Consider the following 18931-nt stretch of genomic DNA (forward strand, 5'->3'; position numbering starts at 1 on the left):
TGCAGCAGTGGTTGGGAGTCAGTCTAGCTCCAGTAAATGGTTATCAAGCACCTTCACGCTGGCTCTCTGCCAGAGAAGAGAGTTATCTATGACTTGAGTGGCTCTGTGCTGTCTTCGTTTCTTTGGGAGCCTGCAGTACGGAGATTGTATCTCCAGTAATGAGAAGGCCTCTGGTGCCGAGTCGGGACTTCTGGAATTGTAGTAGAGAGGGAGGTGGAAAAAGCAATGTTAAGCTACAGGGTCTTCCTAAAGTGTGTGTGTGTGTGTGTGTGTGTGTGTGTGTGTGTGTTTAGTGGAATGGGGAGGGTAATAAAGGAGGAGTTTCCTAGATTTTTGCTTTCTGTTCTTAGAGGACTGGAGATTACATTTGTGACTGAAGTGTTTGGGGGATATCATAATTACCTTGTTTACCCTTGTTTGTTAGGATTGTTTCAAACTTATGTGAAAATGAAGGAGGATTTGGAATTTTTCTGTCCAAGAATCAAAATGTTGGTCTGTACTCTTTATGTGGCATGATACTCTGTTTATGGACCAGAAACAACAGATTTGTGTTTATGCTCAGGTTTTTAGGAAATTAGAAACAGTTTGAAATGCATACACCGTGTTGCCTCCTTTCTTTCTCCCTCCTGCAGTTATGGACATTTAAACAGTTTCTGTGGCTGTTCCTTATTTTTCAGAAAGAGCTTTTTTTGTTTTCTTTTTTTGTTGTCGGTTTCCTAAAAAGTCCCTTCTCATCTGACTTGAATAAATGCCACTAAAATAGATTTTGTAATCAGATCAGATTTTGAATGTTCTATTAAAAATGGCTAAAAGCAAACATTACCTTTGTCCTAATAACATCTGATCCCATCACGTTATATCACTATTTAACTTTTGATTTTCTATGTGGAAATAGATGTCTTTATAAAGTTTAATTCAGAGAGTGAGTTGAATTCAAAGCAGTCTTTAATGTTAAGTTTTTAAAAAATGATTAGTATGTACACATAAAAAATACTGTTTTTACTTAACATTGATATTAGGACCAGAAAACCTATGTTGTAGTCCTTTTTTTCCTACTGATTAGCTGTGTGACTTTAGACAAGTCATTTCCCAAACTGATTTTCTTACATATCAAGGACTTTGAATAAACAATCTTTTAGGTTTGTATCAACTCATTTCTTCTATGATTCATATTTCTGATATCACTGGTTTTTATTTTGACAGGTACAAAAATAAAGGATAAAGTATTTTATGAAACAAACAAATCTTCAATCAAGTATAACATTTTGATGCTTGGCATCTAGACTTCTTGTGCCCTCACTATGCCAGCAGCAACTGTAGATCATAGCCAAAGAATTTGTGAAGTTTGGGCTTGCAACCTGGATGAAGAGATGAAGAAAATTCGTCAAGTTATCAGAAAATATAATTACGTTGCTATGGTATGCCTATCATCAAATCCTAAGATGCTTCTTATAAAAGAGGAAGAGGGATTTTAAAAGTCTTGAATTCAATCCATCTGGTTAATATTGTAGAGATTAATCATAAAAAGAAAATTTTGTCAATGTCTTCCAACCAGAGACCACCACTCATGCAATGTGACAAATTGGGTTTATTACTCATTGCATTGAGGGAAAACGCATACCACTGGAACATGGGGCATTTGAGTAAGAGTGTTAGGAAGGACTTGTAGGATTTGGGCTTCTGTCAGGTGGTTTTAGGGAGGGATTAAGGAGGCAGGGCCTTGCTCTGAATTGGATACTGTTGAGAAGCTGGAGTAATTTTATTACAGGGTATCTTAATAAGTTAAGTAGAATGAGAGAAGACTAGAGTGAGACTAAAGCTATGAAGAAGCAACGGTTACTTACGTTAGCCAAGATAGAAGGATGTTTGGTCATTTTTGTGATTTGGACAAAGTTTATGTTTTTGTCTATGTTCAGTCATGATTACAGAGTGGTCTTGTCTGATGTTGAAGTGTGAAACTGTTCATAACAACAGAAGAACATTTGAACTATTTGTGGGCGCCAGGTCAGCTCCCAGCAACACTGAAGGCTTAACTGATAATACCAGATGAGCACACAAAAGCCAGGGAGCTCCTGCATGTCTTTCTCAAGAAAAATCAGATCTCCCAGTGGAACATTGTTGACCTGCAGTTTTCTTGTTGTTTGTTCTAATCATCATTGGAGCTCCATGAACACAGTGTGCTGTTAAGCATCTCTGCTTTTGCATTTAATATTCAGTTTACCTAGACCATCTATTCATTTAATTATTTTGCTGCTTTACCTGCTGTACTTTGTACATCTGTTATAGTTACTGTACTGTTTTCCAGATTGTAAGTTCCGCGAAGCAAGGGGATAGTGCCTTAGTCATCCTTTCTCTCCCACAACACACCCGGCATACCACAAAATATCCAGTAAAGTGGTTGTTGAGTTGGACTGAATTTAGAGTTTTAATTTCTTTACTGTTTCATTGTGATTTGGTATTCAGATTTTGTTCTTAGCTTCCCAGTTTGAATTTTAAAATTAAAGTGATACAGTTATTTCCTCAGTATTTTTAATGCAAATAAATAAATGTGCTTCTGTGGGGAGGGGCAGGTTGACTGGTGAAAATACGAATATTCAAGCGAGCATAGATAACCTATTTGATAGAGTGCTATTTTAGCCCAAGAAATTTAGAGGGTTTTGATGTTTAGACAGACCTTGTCTCAGAGAAATGTTTGGAAAGTATGATGTGTTTTCCGTTCTTTTTAATCAGTTCTTCATTTGTTTTAACACTAGCATACTGTGAGCATAGTTTCACATACCCCTTGAGAAACATGAATTTATGATTTTTCCCCCTTCCTTGGTGCATTTATTCATATCTCATACATAATAATTTTTTACTGACACAGTATTTAAAATAAGAAAAAGTCATTAAGTTTGTAGAGTTTGATTTTATGGTCCTAAAAAGTAATGCTCTTCATAGTTAAAAAGTAATTTGTATTTGAATATGAATGTGTAGAATATTACCTATAACAGAACTCTTTGACTTGAACCAAAAATTAATTATTTATTCTAAGAATTTCTGGATTATGGTTTTGATCATTTAGTAAATAACGAATCTTAAAACTATTTTACAGGACACTGAGTTTCCAGGTGTGGTTGCAAGACCTATTGGAGAATTCAGGAGCAATGCTGACTATCAGTACCAACTATTGCGATGTAATGTAGACTTGTTAAAGATAATTCAGCTAGGACTGACATTTATGAATGAGCAAGGAGAATATCCTCCAGGAACTTCAACTTGGCAGTTTAATTTTAAATTTAATTTGACGTAAGTGGGAAATAAATATAACCCAAACTTTTTTTAGCTTAATTTTAGGAGTTGATTTCCCTCAAGTATGGTGAATGAAATGTTAACTGAATTTGGCACAGTTATCCTAGAAATATTTAAAACCTAAAATTTCAAAAGACTAGGTTTCTTCTAATGGGACAAAAGAACTAGGATAAAGAAGACTTTATATTCAAATACTTTGAATTTTAAAGATGTTGTTTGAAAAGTATGACTGCCACTTTTTTTGAAATCTGAGAAACTTTGGGTATTGAAAACACTTTTTGATAGAAAAAAATAACCTTACATTAGTTTTATTTTCAAACTGTGTGCAGTTTGAAATAAATACGTCTTTGTTAGAGTAATTATCCTTCTTGTGAAGAGATTTTTATTACAGTCAAACTCCAGTTTCTGAGTAGATTACATGTCAAGGGCAGTAAGACATTTCTTGAAAACCTGGGTGCATTTTCCTGTCAAATCAATATAATTATATAATAGTTATATTATAGTTACAGTCCCCCATCAGCCTACAGAACCTCTTGTAACTTACACATAGGAGAGGTAATGGTACCCTTGAACTTGGTATTTCTTTCAGAAACCATTCAGAATCTAAATTCTAACTTAAGCCCAAGGTTGAATCCCAGTTTCCTTACTTGTTGTCTTGATAGTGTAGGGAAGTTTGGAGTGTTTTCGGGTGTGGGCAGATTGTTTACAAACTGACTCTAAGGTGGGGAAATGTTTAATACATTCTAATTAAGTGACAATATTGCAGTGTCCTTCTATTTGACAGCTTGTACTTGTGTAATATGATCTTTCATCTGGTTCAAAAAATAGTTGAAGTGGTGGGACAATTAACAGTAGTGCCAATGTAAGAACCTCCCATTCTCTGTACAGTAATGTGATATTTAGCATATAAGTCTAAAAAGCGGGGCTGATGATTTTAGAGAGGTTGTCAGTGGTGCAGTACTATGGCTTATGACTACATTGTGTTCAGCCTCATTTTCTGTTTTACTTTCTTGGATTTCATAATGTACACCAGAACCTTGTAAAGGGTAAAGTACTCCTCTCTATTCAAACTGATAATAACCTTTTTCCCAAGTTGATCATTAGAACCCTGTGTTTTAACTGAGATACTGTTGTGATGTAAATACATGAGTAGGAGGTGACCCATCCATGTCTCCATTTTGGGAAAATTGACATTTTCCTTTTCTAGAAACATCTTTGTTATAATAACAACTGCCTTATTATTACAATCTTTGAAAGACATTTTTTTCTTATACAGAGAGGGCTACTTGTTACCAGGTTTTGCTACCATTTATACTAATGTTAATGTCTAAGAAGTTGTTTTTAAGGAGAAGGATATAGTAGAATACACTATTTAAGTGGAAATGATTATTTGGAAGATAAAACTGGGACTACCTTAATATGAAGACAGAGTTCCATGAATAGAATCTTGGATATTTTGAAGAAAGATGAAAATTGACTTTTTTATGGGGTGTCTAGAATGTGTCAGCAGCTGTGTTAGGTGCTAGGGATATAGTGTTGAGGAAAGTTGGTCCTGGTGTTTATAACTTAGTGTTCCTGTAACATTTCTGTCTGCTCTCCATTGCCAAAGTCCAAAAATTAGATTTGTTAGTTAATGATCAGTGTATAGGAGTTCTCTCTAAACTGAATTTGGAGTCGATACGTAAAATGAAAATTGAAGTAGAATATTGATGAGCTGTGCAGAAGAAAGCTATCTCAAAGGAGAGGAGAACGAATTTCTAAAATATCAGTTTGATGATTGCAGTAATTAGTATTTGAGAGAATCATTTTAATAGTGTAATAGAGATTATAGGAGATTGTGGGTTCCGTGGTCACAGAAAGGAAGCTGACAATTCATTTAAGGAAAATGGCAGAGGAGAGGAGATACAGGGAGGACCGTAAGTGGAAAGGACAGTTTGATTTTGTTCTAGGGCTAATGCACAGGCAGTTGAAGGCTAAAATGCAGTTGTCAGGTGTGGAGTTGCAGGCTGTTCATGTTGTCTTTCATATAGTCTTTGCAGATTTTTTGAGCACCTTATGTGTTCTTGGTTTGAGTTCATTAAATATTAAGTTTAGTGACCATTTGTGCATTTGTGACAGTCTGTATTCTGGTTTGCCTTTGCTCATGATTTTTAAGCATAAACTTAAATTTATAGGGTGGATGTTTTAAAATATATAAAATGTGTAAAATGTTTGGTGAGCCAGGAATGGATTGAGGTTGGAAAGAGTTTCCAAATTGTAAAATCTTTAATCTGCTGTGTTTAAAAATGTGAATTTGTGTAGTGGGCTAAGTTTATACTTGTCGGTAGGTCAAAAAGTAGGGGCGCCTGGCTAGCTCAGTCCGTAGAGTGTGCGACTCCCGATCTTGGAGTTATGAGTTCAAGCCCCATGTTGGACGTGAAGGGTGAAAAAATATATTTATTGGATTTAACATACCTAGTTAAGTTAGTTTCTGTTTTTAGGATATAGTTTGAAATGAGTAGCCTTGTATCTCTGCATTTTGGGAAAACCTTTTTTAGTGATTTCTACGTGGCTTTTACTCCTTTTCAGTTATTATACCTGGATATTTTGCCACCTAAAACTTCAGTAGTTGATTAGTGTTAGAAGCAGTCGCATTACTGTTCATGGCTGTTCTGAACAGATTGTTCTAATCAGTAAGCCAGTCTCTGCACCTGCAGCAGTCCTTACATTTTTGACTAAACAAATGTTTTGACTACTTTTTTGAGATTTGCATCCTTTAATATATTCCTGCATGTACTAGGATTTTTGAAGATGGGGAATGATTTCAAAACTTGAAATGGATACCATGGGAAGGGGACAGTCTATTGATTTGGAGAATTGAAATGTAACAATTGTGGAGTTTCCCTTACTAGCAGGAAATTTTCTTCATCGTATTTAGAGATTTATTAGCCTACCTGTATGAAGCTTTCAGCTTTCTCTTCGAAAGAGTTGGACATTATAAAGCATAGAATTGGTTCCAAATTTTAAAATATTTACTTCAAAGAAATTTAAATGATAGTACATTAGCTTAATCTGCATTGAGTTATGTGAACTATACACAAAGAGGAGTAATTTTATACATTTTTTTTTAAACCAGACTTATTGATCATTAAATACCTGAAGTACTTACCCAGATCTTTCTTCTGGATATTGTGATTCAATAGGTCTAGGTATAGGACCTGGGAATCCATATTTTTGGTAAGCTCTCTGGATGATTGCTGACATGGGGCAAGTTTGGGAAATTCTGATTTAAATAGTGCAACACTCACTGTTCCACTTCACATGTTTTTTGATGTGGTGATAGACATTAAACAAAAGAGATAAAAGTCATTGCCCTCTTTTTTTTTTTTTTAAGATTTTATTTGTTTATTTGACAGACAGCCAGCAAGAGAGGGAACACAAGCAGGGGGAGTGGGAGAGGAAGAAGCAGGCTCCTAGCGGAGAAGCCTGATGTGGGGCTTGATCCCAGAACGCCGGGATCACGCCCTGAGCCGAAGGCAGACGCTTAACGACTGCACTACCCAGGCGTCCCAAAAGTCATTGCCCTCTTGAAGCTTACATTCTGATAGAGTGTACTAAAATAAAGATGAAGTGAGCATATGGCCCAGAATAATGTGAGCCTAGAGAAAGAATCTTATGATTTGGGTTGGTTATAATTTGCTAACGTATGCCTCTCAATGGGAGTGTCAGAGCCTGATGAGTGAGATTTTAATTGTTTAAATTACATATTTTTAGTGTAATAAGACCACCGATATCTGTTGTTTAACGAAAGATACTTGTAGTAGATTTATTCAGATATCCTTCCTAAAGGGTTTTCCTGGGGGAAATTTTGACCTAAAGTGATGATTGCAGTTCCCCTCTGTTTTTTTTAACTGTTCCAGTGGCTAGTTTTTGTTTTTTAAATTTTCATATTAAGGTATAGTTCACATATATTAGTTTCAGGTGTGTAACATAGTGGTTTAACAATTTTGTACGTTGTGCAGTTCTCACCACAATATGTGTATTTACCATCTGGCACCATACAACATTATGTTTTGTTATTTTTCAAAGACATTTAGAAGCAGACTGATTTCCAGAGAATAGACCATAAGAATACTTTTTCACCTAAATGTAATGTTTCTTTTGGTTTAATTAGTCTCGTTAAAGCTTTTAATAGAATTTTCTTTTGCTAAGTGGTAGAAACTAGTATTCTTGCAATTTAAAAAGTAAATTAAAAAAAATCCAGTGGGCAATGCACAAAATACTTTTCATGTATTCTCAGAAACCTATACCTTTGTTTTGATCCTTTTTTAAATTTAATTTAACATTTTGGATACCTCTGTGTTTGTGCTTAGAAATTAAGGCTTTCTTTTTGGCTTGAGTAAAATCTTGAAGGATTGGTTTATATTTAGATTTCCTGGCTTGACTTTTGGGAGGTGATTTTCTCAGATTAAGATTGTTAGAAGAAATTATTGCAATTATAGCAAGGTCTTTAATTTTAAACATTTTACTGGTTATTGGAGCCATTTGAAAGGCTTATTATTAGTGAGAGGAGGAAACTCCTTTTTCTTTAGGATGGAATGTAGTTTTAACTGAGCCACATCAGATGTTTTCCTCTTGGTCTCTTTCCTGGTGCTGCTGGGAGCATGGGAGGTGGATATAGGCTGTTAGCCCTGTGGCTCCAGCTCCATCTGGCAGCAATAAATAGGCTGCTGAGACTGAAAGCCCCTGAAAAGAACATGTCTTTCACTTTGTGGTGGTAGCCCCTGGGGAGTAGAAGACCCTTTGTTCAAACTCAGTTAAATATATTTAACTTGTGAGAGGCTAATGAAATTCAATCAGTAGTAAAGATTAAAATCGCCCCCTTAGAATGTTTTGAAAGATAATTTGCTGAACGCTTTTCTAAAATAATTTTATATTTAAGTTGTATTTTCCTTCCTATATGTGAAGCATTGGAATGATCGGACCCAAGCCAGTCCTCCTGTTTTGTTGTTTCTGGCACTGTAGGTTAGAGATGTGAGTGAGAGAAAAACGGTTTGTTTGAAGTACAGCACTTTTGAAGGTTGTCTTTCTTTTTCTCCTGCCAGGGAGGACATGTATGCCCAGGACTCTATAGAGCTACTCACAACATCCGGCATCCAGTTTAAAAAACATGAGGAGGAAGGAATTGAGACCCAGTACTTTGCAGAACTTCTTATGACATCGGGTGTGGTCCTCTGCGAAGGGGTCAAATGGTTATCATTTCATAGGTAAAAAGATTGCACTGAAAATAGCATTTGTGTTTCCATTTCCCAGCAGCTTCACACTTGGTGTGGGTCACTGTTTTAGTGCTTTCAGGCTTATTTCTACAAGGAACTGGCTGCCACATAGCAGTCGCCTCTCAAGAAGCTAATGTTGGTCTACTTATGGGTTAATTTAAAGATATGTGTTTCATTTTTAGCCAGTGAGAGAGACAGTATTGCATAGTGGACAGAGTTAGCCTGACAAAGTAGATCTTGGTTTAAATCCAGCAGTGCCATTTGGAATCAGTGTTACCAAGGGTTATTTAACATTTCTGAGCCGTAGAATGATACTGTTCATTCGTTAAGAAAATATTTATGTAATACCTACCAATGCCAAGCACTCTGGTATAAGATTCTAGGAATTAAGCTGTGAACAAAACAGACTAAAATCCTCATCCTCATGAAGTTTATATTCTGGTGGAAGTAGGCAATTTTTTTTTTTAAAGGATGAAATTTATATTGTTGTTTGTTTGATGCTGATAAATGCTGTGGAGAAAAAAATAGCAAAGAGGATGTTGGGTGGGTGGGGGTGGTGGATTTTTTTTTTTTTTTTTAAAGAAGAGTGATCAGGTAGGCATTACTTAGGAAAATGTCTTGTTTTAATGGCCAATAATATATTTAGAGCATTTTAGTAAAAGGTTTTACACACAGTAAATTCTCAATAAAATAAATGGTCATTTTTAATTCTTATTATAAAATAAAACTGGATTGTTAAAGAGAATTTCTAGAAGGGGAATTAGTTCCATTTTGTAAAAAAAAGACTTCCAAATAAGAGTTTTTTTTATTGAGGTAAACTAAAACTGGAAGCACAGGGACTAAAAGTGGCATTGGGAATTATTTTATTTGGCCTTCTATTAAATGTTCTTATATTGGGTCCATGTCACACATTTTTTAAAAAATAAAGAGTCTCCTGCATGCTTTAGAATTTCCAGCTCTGGCCTCTGGAATGATTACAGTGAAGGACTGTTCCTATTGCAAACTCTGATGTAGTACTAAGCAGTGATTTTTGAGTTGGAGGTATTGACCATACTAATTGTCACCTGTCATCTCTGCTTTCTGTTCTCCATTTGAGCCTATACCTCAGGAGACAAGACTGAAGTCTCTATTAACTTGAGGAATGTTGTCATTTTTTTTTGTTCGTTTGTTTGTTTTTTGACTTCCTGGTCATGACTAGAAAACATCATCCTGTCCTTTTGCTGTATATGACATTCTTTCATTCAAAAAATACTCTGAGCAAATACCATGTGCTAGGCGTTGGGGATATTAAGATCAACAAAAACAAAGGGTTCATGTCTCCTTAGAATGTAGAGTCTAAGTTAGACTCCAGTATTTGTCAAGATATGTTAAGGTTTTATTCTAAATGTCATTAAATATTTTCATCATATTCTAACCTATTTCCAGGAGATAAAGACTAGTTTAAGAAACTTATGAATCCTAAATTCTTGTACAGTCTTTTACTAGTAGTAAGCAAATGCTGTATTGACTTCTGTTTAGTTTATTTAGCAGTCATTTCCCTGCCAATTACCAGAAATTTAAAGGTTTTTGCCTTTAATTGCTTATACTTTGGTATTCCTTAACGGTCTTCAATGGTAAAGCTTCTTTTTTTTCTTTTTAAAATTAGAAGTAATTCTGAACATTAAATAGAAATTTTATTTGTATCCCCCCCAAAAGATATGTTAATACCACTTCTTACCAAATATGTACTGAGTTCCAGCTTTGTGAAGTAAAAGATTTTAAGATATTTTTTAAAATGTGGTTCCCACTAGACTAGTGGAGAAAACAATAATGCATTAAAGGGAAGTACAAGAAAACAGCTTGTATAAGAGATCAGTGGGAGCCAAACTCTTCAGGGAAGGCATCTTGTCCTTGAAGGAAAGGTAGACAGGGAAAAAAGGGTGTGTAATTATGGCACAGGAATGTGGGGACATACAAAGCTATGGAAAAAACCCAGCAATAAAGATAGGAGATCTTGATTTGAAAGTGTGGGAGTTGGTATTTTATTCTCTGGATAGTAGTTCTCAATGTTTATTACTTTTGTTTCTTCCATGTGCAGCATTTCCATTAATATGTCTTGAGGAGCCATATGAGATAGGAACAGAATTTTGAGGGAAGAGAATGACTGATAAAATCATTTAAGGAAATGAAAATACTTCCATTAGGGAATTACTCTTTGGGTTTCTGTTTTTTTGTTTTTATTTTTTAAGTAGGCTCCATGCCCTGTGTGGAGCCCAACAATATGGGGCTTGAACTCACGATCCTGAGATCGTGACCTGAGCCAAGATCAAGAGGCGGACACTTAACTGCCTGAACCACCGAGGCGCCCCGCTCTGGGTTTTGAAGCATATGACCTCTAAAATATGGGAAGAGTTGGGGGCGCCTGGGTGGCTCAGTTGTTAAGTGTCTGCCTTCGGCTCAGGGTGTGATCCCGGGGTTCTGAGATTGAGCCCCACATCAGGCTTCTCTGCTGGGAGCCTGCTTCTTCCTCTCCTACTCCCCCTGCTGTGTTCCCTCTCTCCTGGCTCTCTTTCTGTCAAATAAATAAATAAAATCTTTAAAAAAATAAAATATGGGAAGAGTTGTATTATTTTTGCCAATTCTGCTACCTTTTGACATCTTTAGCCACGTTTCCATTCATATTTTTCCATTTCCATAGTTATTTAAAATTTTTTGAGACATCTATGGATAGTTTGATACTTTTTAAAGAGTTCTTCCTTTAGAGATCAGCAAAATAGTAGTGACTGCAGGCTTGAGATGCTAGTATAGATCTATATGCTGGTATCTCTGAATGATAGTGACAAGTTCGGATCATTGTTGGTAAGATGATGGCATTTTCCCATTATTAGAAACATGTCTGTTTTCTCTCTGCTTTTTTTTGGGGGGGGGTGATTCCTTTTTTGACCTGCAATTGTGGCTTACTTAAAATTTGTATCAGAAAAAGAAATTATTTTTTCATCTCTATGGTATTTATATGTCTCTGTTCTATATTTAACCCTTTTGTAGTGGTTATGACTTTGGCTATTTAATCAAAATCCTGACCAACTCTAACTTGCCTGAAGAAGAACTTGACTTCTTTGAGATCCTTCGATTATTCTTTCCTGTCATTTATGATGTGAAGTACCTCATGAAGAGCTGCAAAAATCTCAAAGTAAGGCTTTTTTAAGTGGCGATTTGTAATCCACACACTATTTAGACTGAGTGACTGATAAATAAAATTTTAGCCTGGGATATTGTTTAAAGCCATATTTTAAGTTTTATATTAAATGCAATTACATTATCTGGTCATTTGATTCTTTTTGCTGCATAAATAATTTGTGGGAAATCCTTTTTCAAAGTTTCAGTGTACATTGGCAGAATAAGTTTTCAACAGAATTCAAACCAAGAATCAGATTTTCAGCATTCCCAGATTGAAAGTCATAAACCTGCACAAAAAGTGAGGACTAGCAAGGCTCCCTTGCACAGAAGTGTGAGTACACGCTGCCCGACATGCGCACAAGCTATCCATGCAGGATAAAACCTGAGGTGGCCAGCAGTGTAGTCAGTAATGTAGCAAACAGAGTTTTCCCTTCAGCTTGGAGAAAAATTATTTTGTGCGTTCTAGTCATAGATCGTGTTCCTAGGATTAATTTACATGGCTAAAAGATTTTTTTTTTCCTGGCCCAAAAGATGTCAAGATGTTAGTGCTACTGTGAATGTGTAGGTCCTGTCTAGACAGTAAGTTGCATTCTGACACTGCTGAATGCATGTGTAATAATGTTACTTCTGAACATGAATTCTTTCAGAAGGAACATTTAATAAGTGAAGTGCTCCTTTGTTTTGAAAACGAATTTATGTGGTGGCACAGACTCCCAAGGAATAGAAGGGCTTTATCTTTTTTTCCAGCTGTGTTTGTATTTAAGCTGTAACTAAAAAGCACATTTAGGTAAAGTGGCTGTTTGGTAGAACCTGCATTAGGTTAATCACATTTTCTTACCAGGTGTTTAGAGGTGCAGATAAAGTTATACTTTTAGGAGATGGTAAAACCTTAAGAGCTTTACTTTTGGGGCGCCTGGGTGGCTCAGTCGTTAAGCGTCTGCCTTTGGCTCAGGGTGTGATCCCAGCGTTCTGGGATCGAGCCCCACATCAGGCTCCTCTGCTGGGAGCCTGCTTCTTCCTCTCCCACTCCCCCTGCTTGTGTTCCCTTTCTCGCTGGCTGTCTCTATCTCTGTCAAATAAATAAATAAAATCTTAAAAAAAATAAGAGCTTTACTTTTAAGCAGAAAGAAACTGTAGGAGTTGAATAAGGAAACTTTGCTTTTGACAGATGAACTTAAAATCAGAAGAGAAGTAGTCTTTTGGCCAAAGTTTGCTTGCCTTATTACAGAATATGGCATATAACTGGGGAAATTTTTAAGAAAGATTACTTATGTTTGTAGCAACTAAGAGCAGCAGGACTGTGTGCAATTTGAAGAGACTTCTCCATGTGACTCAAGTGAACTTGCAGTAGGATAGCCTTATTGCTGTAGAAACGCAGTCCACCCCTGAAAGCATTACGTGCTGAGAATCCATGGCCTAGATGTTTTAATCTGGCTTTGGAAGTGCTTTTTAAAATCTGACATGTCTCTATAATGACATATTTTAGGAACAGGATCAAATTATTGCTCACTATGTGTATGATAATGGAAAATTTCTAAGTACACCAGATATTCTGAATATGCCGAGTGAGCTGCTGTGTTAAATTTAGGTTAATGACAAAGGTGCTTTTTGACCTGTGGTCAGCCATGCCGAATGCCTCTATTCTGTTGCTCTCCTAAGCAGCTGCTAATGATACCTAATCCTCATGTTATTTTTAGCTCAGAAGTAAGAGCTGTCTGTGCAAAGCACTGTTTCAAGCTGTGAAGCAGAGGGGGGCTAGTTTGCCTTAACAATTAGGGAGAAATTTGTCCTGATCTTTCTTTCCTTACTCACCTCCTATTTCCCCCCATTATTCCTTCCCTCTCTTCCTTTTTATTTTCTCTTTTATTCTTTTTCTCTTCCTTCCTTTCACTCTCCTTTCTTTTTTAAGCCTGGCAACATTAACATAAGCAGATATTTAGACCCTGCTAAGGAGTTGTATTCTTAAAACAGCATTCTCTTAACAAAGCCATAATTAAGCACTTAGTGGATTTTTAAGGACTGGGTTAGTCATAATAGCTTTGCTTTGTACAAAGTATTTAGATAAACTACTTGGAAATGGATTGGTGAGAAGCTTAGGAAAGTTTGGGAGGACTGCCGATGTCATTTTTATATTGATGGACGGATTGACTAAATGTACTTGATAAATGTTCCCCTGTACACCTGGTTCCCTTGTATAGGATCTGCTTCCCCCACATCTTTAGGAATGTTTGCCTGTCACATGCCTTAAAGCCTATGATGAAGATAAATTTTTCCAATTAGGATCTCATTTTCTACTACATTATAAACTTCTCCCATATTCAACAAATACTTTGATTTGTAATTCACATTCTTTTTTCTTCTGATCTTCATAAGGTCCATCTTTACGTGCTAAAGTCCACTTATATTTTGGTCAGTGTCTAAGTTATGTAACTTGTGAATGTGGACATTGTACTGTTTCTGTGTTGACAGGCAGGTTTTCTTTCTTCTAGGGTGGTTTACAGGAAGTTGCTGAACAGCTAGAGCTGGAACGGATAGGACCACAGCATCAAGCGGGATCTGATTCATTGCTCACGGGAATGGCCTTTTTCAAAATGAGAGAAGTATGAAGACATCAGTGCCTTTTTCTCAGTTGGTTGTTAGGTTGAGAACATTAAAAATCTAACGGCAAAAGTTTTTGGGCAATAAGTGCTCGTTAAATGAAGATCTGGTTAGAGATGCATGTAGGCTCTGTCCAACACACTTGAATTAGAGTGTTCAAAAATAAGTCCTCTTGAAATGTAGTTCAGAGGGCAGTGAAAAAATGATTTCTTCATAGACTGAAAAATGCAACAGTTTAAACTACCTTAGGAATCATGTAGGTCCAACCATACTATTTCTTAGATGAGAAAACTGAAGCCAGAGGCTAGTAACGTCTATCCAAGGACACACACACACATTACTAGTGGGAGAACTCCAGAACTCTTTCTGTAGACCACATCAGTGCTGCTGTTGCCGAGCCAAGGAATCTACATGTTAGGTTTCCCCGGCATTGTCTTCTCGTAGGCATTAAACTGCTGGTAAAATACCATTTGCTCATGCCATTTTGCAGCACTTTGAGGGTTTGTAGAGTAGTGCTTATATAGTGCTTTTAGTAGATTGAGTCTTACCAAGTCTGAATCCTCAAGTGGTTAAGTAAATCTGAAGTAGTTGTTGAATCAAAAATCGTACTGAGCAGAGCCCCTTTAGTGGCAAAAGGCAGTACTGACTATAAAGCTAGGTATAGAAGAGTGGAATTGAATGAACTCAAGTCTCCTTCCAGCTCAGAATGGAGTGATAGATGCAGGTTTACCTCACTGTAATTTAAATGCAAAGAAAAGAAAGTTTTCCTTTTTGCAAAATAACTGTAGAATTCTTTTGAGTATATCCTCTTAGACACTCAAGAATTGACTGAGAACTATCTGGAAATTTAAAACTTCTGTAGCAATTGTAATAATAGTTGTTTTGCCAAGTATTGATTCAGAAGTGATTTGGACTGTCTATTCATGACAAGTAAATACTTTGTTTGTACTTCTTTCCAGTGCTAGAGAATTAAAACAATCTTGGATTTTTAGCTTTGCATTTTAAAAAAGTACCTTAATGGTTCAATTAATGGTGGATTCTCTGCTACTAATTTGTTATCTTTATATTCCTTGGCTGCTTCAAGAATAGTAACCTAGTGTAAATGTTCAGAATTTACTGTCCAGAACGTGTTTAGGGTTTGATTGTTTTCAGCTAACTCAGCCTTGCATGTAGACTCAAGGCTACTTATAAGCCTAAACTTTTTTCTCCCATTATTGACGATATTTTCACCATTGAGTGTTGTTACATTAATGGAATAAAAATGCCTGCCATTTTTCCATGATTACAAACTCTCATAAAATTGATCTAAATGTTACTAGGAAAGACACGTGTTTATACATTTTTTTTGTAATCTTTTTCTTTGGTTTCTCTTGAGCTCTGTACTTCTTGAAAACATTAGTCTTACTCATTGAATTTAAAATGTGTGGCCTCAAAGGAGCACCATAGAAAAGAGCTGTCATTTTAGTTAATGAACAGTCAGTACTTACGTTGCTGAAATGTAAGTTACCAGTGGTACCTTTTGGTTAAAATTATCTTTTTTTTTTTTCCCCAAAATTCCTTTTTAGATGTTCTTTGAAGATCATATTGATGATGCCAAATATTGTGGTCATTTGTATGGCCTTGGTTCTGGTTCATCCTATGTACAGAATGGCACAGGGAATGCATATGAAGAGGAAGCCAACAAGCAGTCATGACATGAAATAGTCCTTTTATTTTTATTTGAGCTACACACAGCTTGTATATAGGTTTTATCTCTGGTTGAATCCCTTGAACAATAGATAATACTATTTTTTTTTCTTTCATAGCCCATTTTATTTTCTGCCTTTCAGTACTAGTATGACCATTCCTATCTCAGATCTTAATAAATAGAAAAGCATTCAGGTTAAATTTGGCCTTAATATACTTGTTAGCAGGCATGTGTGACAGAGAGTGGGGAAAGCTGCATCATACTGAATATTTTGATAAACTTTACCTGCTTGGGCTTGGTTTGTTTTTCCCCCTTCCTAAATTAACTAGCACTGACTGTAATTTATTTCCCTATTTCATGTCTCCCTTCCATTCTGCAGGAGTTTTAGCTATTTGAGATTGTGGACCATCAATTTTGCACTTTAGAGAATGATTCTGACTCAAATCCTCTGTTTTATCAGAAATTTTGACTTTTCTTGCTCTTAGCTGGAAAAATGACCATCTGCCAACCTTATACAGTATTTACTTGTTTTTGACCCATGGAAATAGCACATGCATTGTGCAAACGGTTGATTCAGCAAGACTACAAAAAAAAAAAAAAGACAAAAAACTACTGAGAAGCTTAGTAACTGCTGTTTCTGTACGTAGTGTTTAATCTTCCAAGCACATCTAGTGTCTGTCAGTTTCTCATTGGCATGTGTAGGCTGCTCTGTGACTGAAGAATTTTTCAAACCAGCTTTACACCCTTCAGGAAAAATCCCTTGTGATTGGATGTTTAAAGTCTGCCAGGAAAATGGCATCCAAGATAACCGAAGCCGCAGTTATTTTATGATCGCACACCTCCCCCTTGATCTGCTTCTTTTTATTCTGTCACTGTTTACCCTTATTTTTAATTTTTTAAAAATTTTATAGCCATACTTACGATGCTCTTGCTTTGTTGATTCCACAAATCAATTTCATTAACATCCAAAGATAGCAAATCTTTAGGTATATATTTTGTACCAAATTAAATTAGAAAATTGTGCTTTCACAGTGGTTACAAAGATAAATAATGGAGAGATTTGGTGCAAAACAACAAAATACAAAACTATATTCTATATATAAAGCCATATATGTGTGTATATATATGGCTATATATATATAGCTAATTAAAATTACCTGAGGAGTGTAATGCTTGTTTATTTTTTTGTGTATATCTTTGCAATCTATTTTATATATATTGACAAAAGAGACTGTGAAATATTTAGCCATGCAGAATATGTGACCAGACCAGAGCATGTGTAGGAAGACATTTGGTAATCATTAACTCTTCCCTGAAATGATAGACTACAAGTTATGATGTGTGTTATCTACATTTCAATCAGTAATACTAGCAAATCTTAAAATGTTAGCCATATTGGTTTGTTTCCTTTGTACATTCTTTATTCATGATATTACAATGCTGTAACTGGATGGTCCTTTTTAAACAAAACGTTATTTGCAAAACAGAGGGTAATATTTGTTTTTAAAGCTTTTGTAAATAAAGGCTTCAGAAATGTTTTCTTATATATGTTGATGACTGGTAATTTTGTTTTAAAAATATTTATTTGGGGAATTTTTATTTTTTTAATTTGGGCAACTGAACAGAACTCCATAACTTAACTGTAGCTAATTATTAGTCTCTTAATCAAGACTTCTGCATTTCAACACTGTCACCTTATTTTTTATGAATACCTCAACTAGATGTTAAGAATTGATTTTTATTTCTTTTCCAGGAATGCATTTATTCTGAAAGACAAAGTAAATGCATTTGATATGACTTACTGTGGCTTCTTTTTAAAGCTGACACAATATAGCAGATAATCTAATTGGTTTCTTCTTATTTTGATCTTCACCTCCTTAAAAAAAATAGGGACTATAAAGATTCCCTTTTGAATAGCCACATAGTTGCTGAATTTCATAGTTTGTGTCAATATTGGTTTCTGTCTTGTAAGCAGTAATATCTTATAACTTCTATAAGAGGAACATTATGACCTTTAAAAATCCAGCTTTTGGACATGAGATATTTGGCTGATAATTTTGTAATGTTCCCGAGCCATTAATTCTGGACTCACCATATTCTATTACATCTCTTGGAGCAAGGGTCAGCAAACTATAACCTACAGGCCCAAACCAGACTGCTGCCTGTTTTTGTATGGCCAGTGAGATGAGAATGGTTTTTACGGTTTTAAAATGTTTGGGGGGAAAAAATCAGAAGAATAATACTTCCTGACGTGAAAATTATGAAATTCAAATTTTAGTGTCCATAAGTAAAGTTTTATTGGAATGCAGCCACACTCATTTCTGTACTGTCTATGGCTACTTTCGCACCACACTGGGAAGGTTGAACAGCTGCTACAGAAACTGCGTATGGCTTTGTCATCATTTCACATTGCTTTTATGAAAGCATTTGGAGTGCTCTATCTGTACAACAACATTTTATTATTTTTTCTGTTACCAGATCATATCCACTATGTCAAAACAAGAAAACTGCACTTTGAATGATGTGCCTTGAAGGCACACTGGAATGTGGATTATCTTACCAAACTGTATGGTAAAATACTGTGTTTGTCAAGCAATGACACTCTAACTGCTAAAAAACACAATACATGTTGACATAACCATACCAAGCGCTCATCACAATATACCCAACTACTGGGAAAGCAACAGAAATTTTAAAATGGAATATCTCAACACATCGTGATTTCTTCACAAAAATAAGAAATGAAAATAAGGCTACAACCAAAGTCTGTTTATGACTGGCAAGCAAAGCCATTTACTGATATTTAGGTCACGGTTTCTGAATGCAGTAGCCTAAAGAATTGTGTCTAGAGAAAATTAATTTTAACAACATAGCCTTTTGGGAAGAACAGCTGGTTGAAGAGTGAGGGCACTGGGCACAACATTGACAGTTACTTATAAAACAA

The 18931-nt window shown here is 35.7% G+C and overlaps 1 protein-coding gene across 2 annotated transcripts in view; it reads left to right on the top strand.

The window, feature by feature from the left end:
• Nucleotides 1–17531, top strand: part of CNOT7 (CCR4-NOT transcription complex subunit 7) — a 20001-nt gene extending 2470 nt beyond the window's left edge. For both annotated transcript variants that reach the window (XM_040643314.1, XM_008710895.2), the window contains exons 2-7: nt 1204–1418; nt 3095–3288; nt 8376–8537; nt 11571–11715; nt 14192–14302; nt 15866–17531. In XM_040643314.1, coding sequence (XP_040499248.1) covers nt 1302–1418; nt 3095–3288; nt 8376–8537; nt 11571–11715; nt 14192–14302; nt 15866–15994 — 858 coding nt within the window. In that variant the 5' untranslated portion in view covers nt 1204–1301 and the 3' untranslated portion in view covers nt 15995–17531. The remainder of the gene's footprint in view (nt 1–1203; nt 1419–3094; nt 3289–8375; nt 8538–11570; nt 11716–14191; nt 14303–15865) is intronic.
• The last annotated feature ends 1400 nt before the right edge of the window (nt 17532–18931 follow it).

The sequence above is a fragment of the Ursus maritimus genome, unplaced genomic scaffold, assembly GCF_017311325.1.
Source record: "Ursus maritimus isolate PB19 unplaced genomic scaffold, ASM1731132v1 scaffold_28, whole genome shotgun sequence".
Lineage (NCBI taxonomy): Eukaryota > Metazoa > Chordata > Mammalia > Carnivora > Ursidae > Ursus > Ursus maritimus.